At 44.2% G+C, this 18,387-nt stretch overlaps 1 protein-coding gene and 1 pseudogene across 2 annotated transcripts; one reads left to right on the forward strand and one right to left on the reverse strand.

Moving 5' to 3' along the window:
* Positions 1 to 687: 687 nt before the first annotated feature.
* Positions 688 to 10,746, reverse strand: iqub (IQ motif and ubiquitin domain containing; the record flags this gene model as incomplete). Its single annotated transcript, XM_084168539.1, has 12 exons — positions 688 to 903; positions 1,129 to 1,314; positions 1,438 to 1,686; positions 3,134 to 3,310; positions 3,488 to 3,658; positions 3,825 to 4,000; positions 4,290 to 4,500; positions 4,574 to 4,729; positions 9,562 to 9,737; positions 9,890 to 10,057; positions 10,134 to 10,268; positions 10,401 to 10,746. 12 exons carry the CDS (start codon positions 10,744 to 10,746, stop codon positions 688 to 690), a joined length of 2,367 nt encoding a protein of 788 aa, XP_084024665.1.
* A 2,882-nt stretch (positions 10,747 to 13,628) lies between these two features.
* Positions 13,629 to 18,387, forward strand: LOC311135368 (ankyrin repeat and SOCS box protein 15-like; annotated as a pseudogene). Its single transcript has 6 exons — positions 13,629 to 13,722; positions 13,927 to 14,098; positions 14,362 to 14,886; positions 14,997 to 15,150; positions 15,275 to 15,359; positions 18,364 to 18,387. The product of its transcript is annotated as an ankyrin repeat and SOCS box protein 15-like (transcript).

An 18,387-nucleotide genomic window follows, 5' to 3' on the forward strand; every position in this document is an offset into this window, starting at 1 on the left:
GTATTTTAGCCTCGTACGGCCATCCTGATCTAACGAGTTTACATGTGTATCAGGCTAGTAGTCTTTGACCATACAGTACAAAGCACTGAGAATGACCCTATGCCACCTGACTGTTAATCATTTAGATAACAGATAAGAAATGTGGCTCAATAAATTATAACGGACAGACATGAACACAAAAGTTTTAGATGTTCAATGTGATGTAAAAAGGTGATAAATACTCCTTTATGAATTTCTGGATTCATTAATCAGACCAGAAGATCAGTTTATCACACATGAAAGTGAGCAGTTTGGTAAATTGGGTATTGTACACTATCACATTGGATTTTGAACATTCTGAATTCCTGGTTAAAAAAAAACTTTCCAAGGATCCTTTTTGGGATCTTATGGTTTCCCAACGGATGTTGTTTAACACTGTTGTATGTACCAGCTTCTTACCAAGATCATGAGTCAAGAGCTTACGAGATTGTGCACACAAAGATCCATTCAGGTTGTATTTTACAGTATCTATTTAATATCATCACTTTTATCATGAAATTAGACATCCATTTCAAAGTTGCATAAGCCAAACCAGTTCAATGATAATCAAATATACTATTTTTATTTTACATACAGGAGAGATGGAGAGGAAGAGGGGAAAGAGGGGGACAGACTGATAAAGAGACGGGAAGAGGGAGGAAGAGGGCTTCACTGCGTGGCCTTACCACCAGCGGCTTGTGGGGTGGTGGTCAGGATCCTGGTTGTCGCATTCGTGATGGGCTTGGCGACTAACAGGTTGCCGTGGGTGGCTGATTGCGAGTCCACGTCCTGGAGGTATTTGGCCATGACGGGGATCTGGGAGAAGTATTTCTTTGCCAGTGTGTGTTTGTGTTTGACATTCCGAATGAACACCACTCCATAGGCCTGTCCATGGTCAACAGGGGTTTGATACTTTAGACTTTCCCCATCTAGCTAGTGGTATCAAAATCTATTACATAATATTGCCTAGAACTGATTCTTCTCTCTCTGGTACTAATACTATCTCTGTAAGGTTGTTAATATAGGTTATGTTTACTTAGTTACAACAACATCTGCTGTAGAAACTAGGCAATTCATTTTAAACCCTCAAAAGTGTGTGTGTGTGTTCACCTTCTCAATGTTCTCCATTTTGATGTGAGCAGCAGCTTCCCCCTTGGTGAGCAGGATGCAGTTCCAGGGACTCCACTCCCACTGGCAATCCCACCTCACCATCACCAGGTCATGCATGTCGCTCCACGCACTGAGGGCCGACTGGGCCCCCCACACTACATCTACCAGGTACCGCAGGTCTTGCTCCTGTAAGATACACACGACCACAGTCAGACAGACACACAGACACACACACACACACACACACACACACACACACACACACACACACACACACACACACACACACACACACACACACACACACACCTGCAGCAGGTAGGTAATCTTGGCCTCCTTGTTCCTCTGGGCCTCAGTCTTGCGGAGCCTCCTGAGGATGGTCTTGTAGTGGGAGAAATCCTCACGACGGCGAGCCTCGTTGTCTAGCTCCGAACAGCTACGACACTTGCCCACCAGGCGAGCATTGGCCGTCAGGGCAAAGTCGGTGGACAGCAGGTAGCGGCTGCAGCCGCGGCAGAAGTAGATGTTCTTCCTCAGCTGGGCTGGGTCCTGGGGGACCTGAAGGAGGAAGGAGGGGGATGGAGAGGGTGAGGGTCAGAATTTGACACGCACAAGTTTTTGTTTCATACTGTACATAATACAGTTTTCTTAATTGGCCTAAGTGAACCCATTGGGCACACACTGCTTGAATCACCGTTGTTTCAACGTCATTTCAATGAAAAGATGTTGAACCAATGTGGAATAGATGTTGAATTGACATCTGCGCCCAGTGGGAAGGTTCAATAATGGTATTTTATTGACAATAAAATACACCATATAACACCTAAACAGGCTAAACACCATACAGTCTCAGAGATGTACACTCCATATACAAAAGTATGAGGACACCCATTCAAATTAGTGGATTTGGCTATTTCAGCCACACCCGTTGCTGACAGGTGTATAAAATCGAGCACACAGCCATGCAACCTCCATAGACAAACATTGGCAGTAGAATGGCCTTACTAAAGAGCTCAGTGACTTTCAACGTGGCACTGTCATAGGATGCCACCTTGCCAACAAATCAGTTCATCAAATTTCTGCCCTGCTAGAGCTGTCCTGGTCAACTGCAAGTGCTGTTATTGTGAAGTGGAAACGTCTAGGAGCAACAACGGCTCAGCCGCGAAGTGGTAGGCCACACAAGCTCACAGAACGGGACCGGCGAGTACTGAAGCGCTTAGCACAAAAACTGTTAGTCGGGAGCTTCATGAAATGGGTTTCCATGGCCGAGCAGCCGCACACAAGCCTAAGATCACCATAAGCCATGCCAAGCGTCGGCTGGAGTGGTGAAAGGCCATTGGACTCTGGAGCCGTGGAAATGTGTTGTCTGGAGTGATGAATCACGCTGGAGGGATGAATACCCCATCTGGCAGTCTGACGGACGAATCTAGGTTTGGCGGATGCCAGGAGACAGCTACCTGCCTGAATGCATAGTGCCAACTGTACAGTTTGGTGGAGGAGGAATAATGGTCTGGGGCTGTTTTTAATGGTTCGTGCTAGGAAATCTTGACATACCACTCATACAATGACATTCTAGATGATTCTGTGCTTCCAACTTTGTGGCAACAGTTTGGGGAAGGCCCTTTCCTGTTTCAGCATGACAATGCCCCCGTGCACAATGCGAGGTCCGTACAGAAATGGTTTGTCGAGATCGGTGTGGAAGAACTTGACTGGCCTGCACAGAGCCCTAACCTCAACCCCATCGAACACCTTTGGGATGAATTGGAATGCCGACTGCAATCCAGGCCTAATCACCCAACATCAGTGCCCGACCTCACTAATGCTCTTGTGGCTGAATGAAAGAAAGTCCCCGCAGCAATGTTCAAACATCTAGTGGAAAGCTTTCCCAGAAAAGTGGAGGCTGTTATAGCAGCAAAGGGGGGACCAACTCCATATGAATGCCCATGATTTTGGAATGAGATGTTCGACGAGCAGGTGTCCATATACATTTGGTCATGTAGTGTACCTTGAGCAGTTTGGCCACCTCAGGGTTAAAGGTGGGGTTTTTGATGTACTGGAGGAAGAGGGTGGAGATTCTCTTCCTCAGCCCCTCCAGATTGGTCTCCTTCACCCCCCTCATCAGGAGGTCCGCCTCCCTGTCAATCAACTCCACAATGTCCTGGGTCAGCTTGCAGTCGTGCTCCTGTACAATCACACAAAAGCATTATGATTATGAAGCATTTTCATGACTCACAAATTAAAAAGTCCTTAAAGAAAACAATCGGCAATTGTCAATTCAGTATGTATATTTCATATCTAAAAACAGCTCAAGAAGAATCTATCTTTTCAGTCAGTATGGGTTGAGGGTAAGTGTTCCCACCTTGACGGTGTGTTTGAGTGTGAGCAGCACATCCAGCCTCTCCTCCTGGTTGAGGTAGCGCAGGTTGATGCTGGAGTACAGGTCTCTCAGCTCCTTGGCTCTGATGGTGTACTGGGTGTCCATCTGGGTAATCTTCCCATCGAACGCACGCCACCTCTTAGGGGCAGCACACTGGCAAATACAAAAATAATATATCATTTGGTCAAACGTTTTAATTGAAACTAAGGAGACCCTGCATTGCCTATACAATGCTATCGGAAACTCTGATAGAGAATTAATGGGACACCGCACATATCCCAGAGCAGTGGGAGAGAATAGAGTGGAGGGGACCTCTGACCTTCTCAAGGAAGGCCTGCACGGCCTTGTCGTAATTCCTCTCTCCGGCGGCGATGCGGTGGCGTCCGATGGAGGCAATGAGCTGGGTCTCCTGCTCCAGTAGCGCACACAGAGCAGCCTTCCTCTCAGCACCATCCAGAGTGGCATCGATGTGCTCTACCTCCTCTCTCCTCCACTCTGTTACAAACACATACAGAGGATTTAAACACACACAAACACAAACACACACACACACACACCAGTGGAGGCTGCTGAGGGGATAATGCTCATAATAATGTCTGGAACGGAGCGAATGGAATGGCATCAAACACATGGAAACCATGTGTTTGATGTATTTGATACCATTCCACCAATTCAGCTCCAGCCATTACCACAAGTCCGTCCTCCCCAATTAAGTTGCCACCAACCTACTGTGACACACACACACACACACACACAGGGGCAGCAAAGGGAGGTCCCTGCTTACTCTCCAGGGCACTGTAGAGCAGGGCGAAGTCATCCCTGCACTGTGGGTTCATCCTCCTGTGGTGCTCAGCCTTGATCTGCTCCTCTTTCTCCTCCCTCTTCCTCCTCCCCTCTCTCTCCATCCAGACCAGACGCAGCTCCCTGTCCTGCCTCAGCCGGTCCGTCATCCGCTTGGCCTGCCAGCGCCGCGTGTACGTTTGCAGAGCAATCACCTATAGGTGGGGGTAAAGGTGTGAGCACAGAGATACCAATTCAGGTCTGTCTGTCTATGTGTAGAGGACGTACAGCTCTCAGTCTCTTGCCGTGGTACTGGTCGGCGGTGATGTAGGAGCCAGGGGAGATGAGCTTGTCCTCCATGTTGGACACGTAGCAGCCGATCTTGGTCATCTGGGTGGATGTGCTGTTGGTGCACTGCTGGAACTGGCTCTTCACCGTCACTGTCTGAGGGGGAAAATTGGATTGTTCGCATACCTTATGCAGCTCCAGGTGCCAAAAACAAATAATGTTTGAAAAAGACATTGAATGTGTGTGTGTGTTAGTGCTGAGTGCTTAGTGTTTTTTGTGGTCGTTTCGGTTAGATTATTTAAATAATATATACTACCAGTCAAAGGTTTGGACACACCTACTCATTCAAGGGTTTTTCATTATTTGTACAATTTTTTACATTGTAGAATAATAGTGAAGACATCAAAACGATGAAATAACACATATGGAATCATGTAGTAACTAAAAAAGTGTTAAACAAATACTTTATATTTGAGATTCTTAGCCACCCTTTGCCTTGATGACAGCTTTGCACACTCTTGGCATTCTCTCAACCAGATTCATGAGGTAGTCACCTGGAATGCATTTCAATTAACAGGTGTGACTTCTTAAAAGTTAATTTGTGGATTTTCTTTCCTTCTTAATGCGTTTGAGCCAATCAGTTGTGTTATGACAAGGTAGTGGGGTATACAGAAGATAGCCCTATTTGGAAAAAGACCAAGTCCATATTATGGCAAGAACAGCTCAAATAAGGAAAGAGAAACGACAGTCCATCATTACTTTAAGACATGAAGGTCAGTCAATACGGAAAATGTCAAGAACTTTGAAAGTTTCTTCAAGTGCAGTCGCAAAAACCATCAAGCACTATGATGAAACTGGCTCTCATGAGGATCACCACAGGAATGGAAGACCCAGAGTTACCTCTGCTGCAGAGGATAAGTTCATCAGAGTTACCAGCCTCAGAAATTGCAGCCCAAATAAAAGTCACAGACACATCTCAACATCAACTGTTCAGAGGGGACTGTGTGAATCAGGCCTTCATGGTCGAATTGCTGCAAAGAAACCACTACTAAAGGAAACCAATAATAATAAGAAGAGACCTGCTTGGGCCAAGAAACACAAGCAATGGACATTAGACTGTTGGAAATGTGTCCTTTGGTCTGGAGTCCAAATTGGAGATTTTTGGTTCAAACCGCTGTGTCTTTGGTGGTGTGGGTGAACGGATGATCTCCGCATGTGTAGTTCCCACCATAAAGCACGGAGGAGGAGGTGTTATGGTGTGGGGGTGCTTTGCTGGTGACACTGTCTGTGATTCATTTATAATTCAAGGCACACTTAACCAGCACGGCTACAACAGCATTCTGCAGCGATACGCCATCCCATCTGGTTTGGGCTTAGTGGGACTATAATTTGATTTTCAACAGGACAATGACCCAACACACCTCCAGGCTGTGTAAGGGCTATTTTACCAAGAAGGAGAGTGATGGAGTGTTGCATCAGATGACCTGGCCTCCACAATCCCCTGACCTCAACCCAATTGAGATGGTTTGGGATGAGTTAGACGGCAGAGTGAAGAAAAAGCAGCCAACAAGTGCTCAGCATATGTGGGAACTCCTTCAAGACTGTTGGAAAAGCATTTCAGGTGAAGCTGGTTGAGAGAATGCCAAGAGTGTGCAAAGCTGTCATCAATGCAAAGGGTGGCGATTTGAAGAATCTCAAATATAAAATATATTTTGATTTGTTTAACACTTTTTTGGTTAATACATGATTCCATTTGTTATTTCATAGTTTTGATGTCTTCATTATTATTCTACAATGTAGAAATAAAGAAAGGAAAACTCTTCAATGAGTAGGTGTGTCCAAACTTTTGACTGGTACTGTATATATATATATTTTTTTTGTTTGTTTTTGGTTTCAAACCTTTTTTTACACATTAAATGCACTATGCTTTATGTGGGTTGAATGCTGTAACAACAACATTTATTCACACTACTTTACTTGAATAAAAGATTTCAGTTGTTGTGTATATTACATTTGTTTCATTTGATTACTTTATTCCAAGACATCATGTCATTTCCATAGAGCTGCTGCCTATACTGTCTGACAAAATCACAATACCAACTATCAATGTATTTTCAGGTAGCGATACCCCACAAAGCAACTGCTCTCTATCCCTCTTGATCGCTCCTCTCCCTCTCCGTGTCTGTCCCACACAGACCGGACAAGTAGGCACACAATGGATTATGGTCCTTGTAGTTAATTACCATGTTTTCTGCGCTAAACTATGTAGAATATTGGCCTGTTGGAAACTACAACACCCTACTACAGTGAGGGAAAAAAGTATTTGATCCCCTGCTGATTTTGTACGTTTGCCCACTGACAAAGAAATGATCAGTCTATAATTTTAATGGTAGGTTTATTTGAACAGTGAGAGACAGAATAACAACAAAAAAATCCAGAAGAACGCATGTCAAAAATGTTATAAATTGATTTGCATTTTAATGAGGGAAATAAGTATTTGACCCCCTCTCATCCCAGGTGTCTTTTATACAGGTAACGAGCTGAGATTAGGAGCACACTCTTAAAGGGAGTGCTCCTAATCTCAGCTTGTTACCTGTATGAAAGACACCTGTCCACAGAAGCAATCAATTAATCAGATTCCAAACTCTCCACCATGGCCAAGACCAAAGAGCTCTCGAAGGATGTCAGGGACAAGATTGTAGACCTACACAAGGCTGGAATGGGCTACAAGACCATCGCCAAGCAGCTTGGTGAGAAGGTGACAACAGTTGGTGCGATTATTCGCAAATGGAAGAAACACAAAAGAACTGTCAATCTCCCTCTGCCTGGGGCTCCATGCAAGATCTCACCTCGTGGAGTTGCAATGATCATGAGAACGGTGAGGAATCAGCCCAGAACTACACGGAGGATCTTATCAATGATCTCAAGGCAGCTGGGACCATAGTCACCAAGAAAACAATTGGTAACACACTACGCCGTGAAAGACTGAAATCCTGCAGCGCCCGCAAGGTCCCCCTGCTCAAGAAAGCACATATACATGCCCGTCTGAAGTTTCCCAATGAACATCTGAATGATTCAGAGGAGAACTGGGTGAAAGTGTTGTAGTAAGATGAGACCAAAATCGAGCTCTTTGGCATCAACTCAACTCGCCGTGTTTGGAGGAGGAGGAAAGCTGCCTATGACCCCAAGAACACCATCCCCACCGTCAAACATGGAGGTGGAAACTTTATGCTTTGGGGGTGTTTTTCTGCTAAGGGGACAGGACAACTTCACCGCATCAAAGGGACGATGGACAGGGCCATGTACCGTCAAATCTTGGGTGAGAACCTCCTTCCCTCAGCCAGGGCATTGAAAATGGGTCGTGGATGGGTATTCCAGCATGACAATGACCCAAAACACACGGCCAAGGCAACAAAGGAGTGGTTCAAGAAGAAGCACATTAAGGTCCTGGAGTGGCCTAGCCAGTCTCCAGACCTTAATCCCATAGAAAATCTGTGGAGGGAGTTGAAGGTTCGAGTTGCCAAACGTCAGCCTCAAAACCCTAAGTGGGACAAAATCCCTCCTGAGATGTGTGCAAACCTGGTGGCCAACTACAAGAAACGTCTGACCTCTGTGATTGCCAACAAGGGTTTTGCCACCAAGTACTAAGTCATGTTTTGCAGAGGGGTCAAATACTTATTTCCCTCATTAAAATGCAAATCAAATCATAACATTTTTGACATGTGTTTTTATGGATTTTTTTGTTGTTATTCTGTCTCTCACTGTTCAAATAAACCTACCATTAAAATTATAGACTGATAATTTCTTTGTCAGTGGACAAACGTACACAATCAGCAGGGGATCAAATACTTTTTTCCCTCACTGTACATCGCACAGTTCGGGCTTGATCTGATTTACACTATATATACAGAAGTATGTGGACACCCCTTCAAATTAGTGGATTAGGCGATTTCAGCCACACCCGTTGCTGACAGGTGTCTAAAATCGAGCACACAGCCATGCAATCTCCATAGACAAACATTGGCTGTAGAATGGCCTTACTGAAGAGCTCAGTGACTTTCAATGTAGCACCATCATAGGATGCCACCTTTCCAACAAACCAGTTCGTCAAATTTCTGCCCTGCTAGAGCTGCCCCGGTAAACTGTAAGTGCCGTTATTGTGAATTGGAAACGTCTGACCAACAACGGCTACGCCTCAAAGTGGTAGGCCACACAAGCTCACAGAACGGGACCGCCAAGTGCTGAAGAACGTAGCGTGTAAAAATCGTCTGTCCTCGGTTGCAACACTCACTACCGAGTTCCAAACTGCCTCTGGAAGCAACACAAGCACAGGAACTGTTCGTCGGGAGCGTCATGAAATGGGTTTCCATGGCCGAGCAGCCGCATACAAGCATAAGATCACCATAAGCAATGCCAAGTGTCGGCTGGAGTGGTGTAAAGCTCGCCGCCATTGGACTCTGGAGCAGTGGAAACGTGTTCTCTGGAGTGATGAATCACGCTTCACCATCTGGCAGTCCGACAGACAAATCTGGGTTTGGCGGATGCCAGGAGAACGCTACCTGCCCGACTGCATGGTGCCAACTGTAAAGTTTGGTGGAGGAGGAATAATGGTCTGGGGCTGTTTTTCATGGTTTGGGCTAGGCCCTTTAGTTCCAGTGAAGGGATATCTTAACGCTACAGCATACAATTACATTCTAGACAATTCTGTGCTTCCAACTTTGTGGCAACAGTTTGGGGAAGGCCCTTTCCTGTTTCAGCATGACAATTCCCCGTGCAAAAAGCGAGGTCCATACAGAAATGTTTTTGGTCACGTAGTGCATCTCTAAGGAAACTGCGCATTGAGCCACAGAAAAAAACGGAACTAAATGGAATTCAAATAATTGAACCGACGTCGGTCAATTAGTTGTTCAAAAAATGAAAAATAACAAATATCAGTTAATCGCTCAGGACTAGTGTGTGTGTCTGTGTGTGTGTGTGTGTGTGTGTACCTGTGTATTGCGGCTGAAGGTCCCCACCCCCGTAATGGGTTTCCTCTTAGCTATGGTCTGTACAGCTGCATGGTGGTACTCTGTCTCTGTGGCCTTGTGTCTGTAGCCTCCCAGGAAAGCCTTCCTATGGGTGGCCCTCTCAATCTCCACCACCACATCCTGGAATGTCTCTGGGTCTGGGAGAGCGGGAGAGCAAGGGGGGGAAAGGGAGACAGAAATATACAGATAAAGGATGCAACGCATGTGACTATCATCCATGAAAGCTGGCCCTGCAACAGTATGGTATTGTCTCCCAGAAGACGGGTAGAGAAAGACTAGTAAAAAATACCTGTCTGGACTCGGACAGTGATGACATCAGGCATGTTGTAGTCCTGCTGTGGCTTGACAGGACGGATGGGGTGGTTTTCAGGGTCAGACGAGGTCATCTCTAACTGGATGGTGCCATGAGGCTGCACCCCCAGCTCTATCAGGGTCCTATGGTCCTCTACCATCCTGCCTGGATGGCCAAAGACATAAATCATAATGCATAAACCAAGAAAGTCAAGGCCTTAGCAGTTAGTAGAAAGGCTTACCGCTAAGAGAGATCTGTATGACTTCTGATGGCACTTTCAGCTCATTTGCAAAGTGAAACTTCAACTCCTTGATGGTCAGCCCAATTGCAAAGGCCATCGTCATCACGTGGCCCTCCGGCATCAGCATGATCTTCACTACAATAGAGAAGATAAACAACATGTCCAACACAGAATATGATTGAGAGAAACATGATAAAGCAGACAAATGCCCTTCCTATCATGAAACTACTATTATTATTGTGATACTTTGTAAATCATCTTTCTTACCAGTGGCTGTTGAGTTCCCAGCATCATCTGAGATGGTTGTTTTATTTGGTGATAATCCATCTTGCCTGCTGTCCTCTGGAAGGTCCGCTTGAGCTGTCGCCTCCACTGTGTCCTCCTCACCTGATGTCAAAAAAGTTGACTTGGGCATCGCTTCCCCCACCACCTCGCCAGTTTCAGTCTTTTCCACAGCATCGCTATCTTGTACATCTGGAGGCGTGTCTACAGTGGTATTGCTTTCAACCTGAGATTCACCTAATTCCGGTTCAGGGGCTTTCCCCTCTTTATTCACATTTTGTTCATCAGCGTTGCCGTTGAGCCCCGACGTTTCTGCGTCTTGTTCTGACATGGCTGACAGATTGACAGATTGACAGATAGACAGATAGATAGCTAGATAGCTAGCTAGCTAGCTAGCTAACTAGCCTCTGACAGCAGTAGGAAAAACGACAGCTTTTAAGCGTCAGTAAAAGTGAGTGAATTTGGAATTAAATAATTTGTTGTTGTCAGTTACTCTCAAAATGTCGATAAGCAAGCTGGATAGAAGCTAGCTAGCTTATATTTTCCCATGTATTTTCAACTGCAGCCTAACTGCTGTCTGTCCAGCAAGTGTTTGGTCGCTGCCATGGTAACTTCCATGTGATCTCTGCTAAAATGTAGCCAATGAGATGTAACCAATGAAACGTCTCTACCCACGAAAGTTACCAGAGTCCAAGTGGGGACCATCCCTTGTGAAATCAGCATTAAAATCTTTGAACGTTAATTAATTAAAAATGAATGGTAGCAGTATAAAATAAATAAATTGGCCTTTATTAAAGTTTCCAGAGAGAGAAATGAAGGCTTTTATATATTTCAAAATGGCCTCCTATGGGTTCAGGGATAAATTGCAATGGGAATATGACACAAAACATGATGTGATTGGCAAATTAGTTGCAAAAAAACAGACCAATAGAAGTTTATTATATAAAAGCCTCAAATATTCCATCTGTAGAACTCTATCCACTTCCACTATCCTCCAAGCAAAATATTTAGGAGCATATGGAACCAAGATGGTCGCAAATTAGAGCCCAGAGTGTGATTTAGGCCTACACTTAAAAATCCAGGAGTATTTTATTTGTTTAACCTTTATTTTTATCAGGGAGTCATACTGAGACCAAATTGTCTTTTATAGATGAGCCCTGAATTACATAAATTACAGAAAATACACACATCAAAATATAAATACAAAATGCAAGCCGAAAAGAAAAACACAGTCATAAAAAACAAACACATTCATCAGTAATAAGGTCCTCAATCAGCTTTTTGAATTGCCCTAGAGGCACCAGAACATCACATTTAAGAACATTTTGAAGATTGTTCCACAAATAAGGTGCAAGAAAACTAAAGCTGATTTACATAACAGTGGAGACCAAAGGAATTTCCAGAGTTAGACATCCCTGAGACCGGGTGTGGTAACTCAAATGTCTACAGTTTAGTAATTATGTTATGTACAGTGGGACTTTTTGTATAATGGCTTTATAAATGAAAACATAGCAATATATCAATCTATGTGACATCCAAGAGGGCCAACCAACTTTCTGGTAGAGAATGCAGTGATGAGTACTAAAATTGGCTCCCGTAATAAAGCGCGGTGCGTTATGATAAACTCCATCTAACGGCTTTAATGAAGTGGCAGCTGCGTTCATATAGATGATGTCGCCATAGTCTAGGACCAATAGGAACGTTGACTGAATAATCTACTTTCTAGTGAGAGGCAGGACCTATTTCTATAGAAGAAGCCCATTTTTATTCTCAGCTTCTTAACTAACTCAACAATATGCTTTTTAAAAGACAGCTTTTCATCTATACAGATGCCCAGATATTTGTAAGCATGGACACGATAAATATGGACACCATCCAAAGTGCATATGCTTAAATCAGACTTATTTTTATGCGCTCTAGAGAACAACATATACTTAGTTTTACCTGCATTCAATACTAATTTAAGGTCAACAACGTTTTCTGTAATACAATGAAGGCAGACTGTAGTTCAGATAGAGCCTGGTCAACTGTAGGGGCAATAGCATACACAACAGTATCATCGGCACACAAGTGCAGGTTACAATTTTTTTACAGACAAGTTCATATTGTTAATGTAAACAGTAAAAACATTGGACTGGTCTGGTCAGCTTTGACAGCTCTGCTAAGGTATTTGTTATTGTGGAATACTGTTGTAAAGCTAGGAGTTTGAATGGGTCTGGTGGGTGATCTGGGTCTGGAGTATGTCAACATGATTTTGAAATGTATGTAGTTCTGTCTGTCCTTGAGCTGTGTTCTGTAATATGTCACGTTTCATGTTTTGTGTGGACCCCAGGAACAGTAGCTGATGCTTTCGCAACATCTAATGGGGATCCTAATGAAATACCAATGATGGCCCCTCAAAACCATGGAAATCTAACAGCTTTATAGTGGCTGGCTGCCTCTACTACTGGGATAATCCACACTTCAGAACCAAGTACCCACTGCTATGTGGTTACAGACACAGGAGCTCATAGGAATTTTTAAGATACTGCACTTTACAGGCCTGTTGTCTGCACGGACACACGGACACACACACACACACACACGTCACAAAAGAGAATAATCCATTGCATCCATGAGCTTAATCTCTGATGACATCAATGGTGGGATTCAAGCCAAACATAACTGAGAGCAGGCTTAAAACACACAATGATGACATATATAAGTGTGCCATATTTATGATAAACAGCCCATGATAATTGTCTAATGGTTACACACTGGCACCAGGTAGTTCCAATTGATTTAAATGCAGGAAGTACAAAAACTCTTTGTAGTACCAACAAGGTACTGGTAGTCCCGTGTAGCTCAGTTGGTAGAGCATGGCGCTTGCAACGCCAGGATTGTGGGTTCGATTCCCACGGGGGGCCAGTATGAAAAATGTATGCACTCACTAACTGGAAGTTGCTCTGGATAAGAGCGTCTGCTAAATGACTAAAATGTACTATACTTTGTTTATGTCAACAAAGCCCTGCAGTTTGTTACATGCATTAAAATAACTACCCTGCTTGGTAGCCTTGATTCCATCCAGATTGAGCCCCTCCCCTGTCTGGCTCAACCAATCTAGATGTCAATAGACATTTGCCAGTCAGGATGCATAGCTTCATTCTCCTTGCTGAAGCTGTTAGGACTGGGTCATATGAAATGGCCTATTCTTTGATTGCTAGCGGAGCCTGGATGGAGCAGATCTGTCAGAAGAAGTGGACCTTCATGCAGGAAGCAGCCAAGGTGGGCTGCTCTGAGGTCATGAAGGTGTTGCTAAGGCACGGAGGTCGGGTTAACCGTTGGGTGTTGCCATATCCACATACTAGACCTTCTTCACTATGGTATGTAACCAGTGAGGTAAAATCAGCTCGGAATGTTAATGTATCTATCTAGTCATAGGTTCTGTGAATTTGCAGTGCTTGCTTGTAAACTTGTCTCATGTACTGTATTCTCTCAGCTGCTGTGACTTTGTTTCTACATATCATATAAGGAAACAGAGTAAATTCCCAGGCTTTAAATGGGGAGAAGGTTCTGACAGATGCAGTTGGTTCAGGAAACCCAGACTGTATCGAACTTCTCTTAAAGAATGGAGCCAACCCTAATCTACCCAGTTTGACTGGACAACTACTGATCCACAAGGCAGGATTTAAGGGTCACTATGAGTGAGCACATTTTACTAGACACTCTTATCCAGAGCAATTAGGGTTAAGTGCCTTGCTCAAGGGCACATCAACAGACTTTTCACCTAGTCGGCTCGGGGATTAGAACCAGCGACCTTTCAGTTGCTGGCACAACGCTCTTACCCACTAAGCTACCTGCCGCCCCAAAATCTGCCTTAACACAGTTCATAGACATTCGGCCAGGCCTCACAGGTGTTGAATGACATGTCCATCTCCACCAAATGTTTTTCATTTCTCACCCTCAGTGCCTTGAAGATGTTGATACCCCTTACCACCAGAAAGGCTATCAAACTCATTGGAAAAAAGCCCGATTCACTCTGCAGTTGATGGCAACCATTCTGATTGTATGGAACTACTCATAGAAAACAGCTTTGTACGTCAACGTCCTCCTGACCCCACGCCTCTCAGACAAGTACATGGACATGAGAAGAAGCACATTATACTTTGCTGTCTCCAACAGGGACATCCCATGCATCGAAATGTTGCTGAACGCAGGAGCCAAACTTGACCTGGACCCTCTATGCTGCCTCCTGGTGGCGGTGAGAGCTGGGAGGTATGAGATTGTGAAGCTGCTTCTGGCCAGACAGGCAGACGTCAATTGTTACTTCACAGTGGTCAGTAACACAGTGTTTCCCCCGGCTCTGCAGTACTGCCTGCGGGACGAGATGATGTGTCTGCTGCTCAACAATGGGTATGACGCTGAAAGGTGCTTCACTTGTAACCATGACGACAGCTTGAGTATGAAATGTGTAGAGGAAAAAGGTCTTCCAGTGAGTTGTCAATCTTCTTTTGCATTATTTCCATTGCGGGATGTTTATTAAGCTTCTCTCGACTGAGTGACAAACAAAATAGTTTCCAATCTTGCCTGTCCTTTATGCAGTTTTGTGAATTCATGAGTCTCTCATGCCTCATGCACCTGTCTGGGTGTGTGGTGCGCATTCTTCTGCACTATGTTAGTCACGTGCATATCTGTTCACAATTCAAACTCAATCTGGAGAAGCAGAAAGAATGGCCTGACATATGTGACGTTCTGGGTAAGATTATATACTGGATAGACTATATGTTCAAATACAATAATGTAACTATTCTAAATGCACCATTTACATGGAGTATATCACATCAAAATGTTTACTTTTCTCTTTATTCCCTTTCACCTAGGGAACCCTGATCACTCAAGCACCTGTGCAGACTGGAGATCAGGAAGCAGCTGACCTTAAAAAGACTGAATGACCCCATGATCAGGGTCAGATTAATGCAGGGGTTTACCGGGGCTGAAGCACCTGGGCCCAGGCCCGTGGGGGGCCCAAGAGGCAGCAAAAAAATATATAAAAAAGACACACAAAAAGTCACACAAAAAAATTAAGGAAATATATACAGTATACATTATATATGTAGTATATATTTAGTCTATTTTTACTGCAACATTCAACCACAGGAGGACTCAGGAGCCCGCTCTCAATGAGTGTAGACAGCCTGCTGCTGCCTGCTGCCGCTCGGCTAATTATCAGAAGGGGGAGGAGTGGAGATAGGGGTCCCACATGGGTAACTGCGGGGCACTGCCTTAATTGGGTAACTGATTAATAAAACAAATTAAAATAAACTGCATAATAAATAAATATGACTGGTCAATTGTGTCAGTCAGGGGCCCAAGAGACAAAAAACAACAACATTATTCTTTTAATTTTTTTATCCAACCACAGGAGTCCACTCTCAATGTTCAAAATACACCAGAGAGCATAATTTAGCCACGGAGGATCAATAGTTTCAAAAAAATAACTGTGGATTAAGTTTCAACACAAGCACATACAGGTTGCAAAAAAAAAACACCAACATAAAGCGTCTTGAACGGGTGTTAGGCCACCACGAGCTGGCAGAAAAGCTTCAATGTGCCTTGGCATAGATTCTACAAGTGGACCTAAACCATGCCAGGAAAATGCTTTGTATCACTCATTTACTGAAGTGTTTCCCTTATTTTGGCAGTTGCCGGTATGTCTACAGTCGGGAAGGCCGCAGTTGTTTCCCGCTGCTTTGTGGCCATAGACATATAAACTATAGAAGGGTTTTGGAACCTCTTACCCTGGCAATTTGACTGTTAATAAACTCATGGGTATGCTAACAATAGCTGCCGGTCCTAACTTGAATGGGAACTGCCATCTATGGATTATATTTCTATGGTTGGTTGCGGATGTAGGTATGCCTTTTGCAGATTTCAAAATACAATCGCGGAAAAACATACAGTTTGCCTACTGCTGAAAATAGAAGATTAAACTGTCCGTAGAACCAATAGAAACAATTTATTCTCAACAACTCCCAATTTTTGGCAAACAGCAGCCTTGTTTTTCAAGGTAACTCTTCTTGAGATAGGCTATGCCATGGCGAGTGCATCAGCCATCACCGTGAGTAGCCTATGGCTTCATCTTCATCATTAGGTGAGTCAGTGTGCCACTGGAAATATTTTTAGTAGCTTACTGTAACCTATATAATATATATACAGTGGGGAGAACAAGTATTTGATACACTGCCGATTTGCAGGTTTTCCTACTTACAAAGCATGTAGAGGTCTGTAATTTTTATCATAGGTACACTTCAACTGTGAGAGACGGAATCTAAAACAAAAATCCAGAAAATCACATTGTATGATTTTTAAGTAATTAATTTGCATTTTATTGTATGACATAAGTATTTGATCACCTACCAACCAGTAAGAATTCCGGCTCTCACAGACCTGTTAGTTTTTCTTTAAGAAGCCCTCCTGTTCTCCACTCATTACCTGTATTAACTGCACCTGTTCGAACTCGTTACCTGTATAAAAGACACCTGTCCACACACTCAATCAAACAGACTCCAACCTCTCCACAATGGCCAAGACCAGAGAGCTGTGTAAGGACATCAGGGATAAAATTGTAGACCTGCACAAGGCTGGGATGGGCTACAGGACAATAGGCAAGCAGCTTGATGAGAAGGCAACAACTGTTGGCGCAATTATTAGAAAATGGAAGAAGTTCAAGATGACGGTCAATCACCCTCGGTCTGGTGCTCCATGCAAGATCTCACCTCGTGGGGCATCAATGATCATGAGGAAGGTGAGGGATCAGCCCAGAACTACACGGCAGGACCTGGTCAATGACCTGAAGAGAACTGGGACCACAGTCTCAAAGAAAACCATTAGTAACACACTACGCCGTCATGGATTAAAATCCTGCAGCGCACGCAAGGTCCCCCTGCTCAAGCCAGCGCATGTCCAGGCCCGTCTGAAGTTTGCCAATGACCATCTGGATGATCCAGAGGAGGAATGGGAGAAGGTAATGTGGTCTGATGAGACAAAAATATAGCTTTTTGGTCTAAACTCCACTCGCCGTGTTTGGAGGAAGAAGAAGGATGAGTACAACCCCAAGAACACCATCCCAACCGTGAAGCATGGAGGTGGAAACATCATTCTTTGGGGATGCTTTTCTGCAAAGGGGACAGGACGACTGCACCGTATTGAGGGGAGGATGGATGGGGCCATGTATCGCGAGATCTTGGCCAACAACCTCCTTCCCTCAGTAAGAGCATTGAAGATGGGTCGTGGCTGGGTCTTCCAGCATAACAACGACCCGAAACACACAGCCAGGGCAACTAAGGAGTGGCTCCGTAAGAAGCATCTCAAGGTCCTGGAGTGGCCTAGCCAGTCTCCAGACCTAAACCCAATAGAAAATCTTTGGAGGGAGCTGAAAGTCCGTATTGCCCAGCGACAGCCCCGAAACCTGAAGGATCTGGAGAAGGTCTGTATGGAGGAGTGGGCCAAAATCCCTGCTGCAGTGTGTGCAAACCTGGTCAAGACCTACAGGAAACGTATGATCTCTGTAATTGCAAACAAAGGTTTCTGTACCAAATATTAAGTTCTGCTTTTCTGATGTATCAAATACTTATGTCATGCAATAAAATGCAAATTCATTACTTAAAAATCATACAATGTGATTTTCTGGATTTTTGTTTTAGATTCCGTCTCTCACAGTTGAAGTGTACCTATGATAAAAATTACAGACCTCTACATGCTTTGTAAGTAGGAAAACCTGCAAAATCGGCAGTGTATCAAATACTTGTTCTCCCCACTGTATTTATATCCTCCTAATATTGTACAATCTGTATGTCACTTCATTGGCCTGGGCTATTGTTTGTTTGAATTCAAGACCAAAGCCCCGGGGGCTATGATTTCTTAATCCGGCCTTGCCCATGATCATGAGCTGTGACCTTTTCCCTCCCAGACTGAAGAGCTACTTGATGAATGA

The sequence above is a fragment of the Coregonus lavaretus genome, assembly GCF_964263955.1.
Source record: "Coregonus lavaretus genome assembly, chromosome: 9".
Lineage (NCBI taxonomy): Eukaryota > Metazoa > Chordata > Actinopteri > Salmoniformes > Salmonidae > Coregonus > Coregonus lavaretus.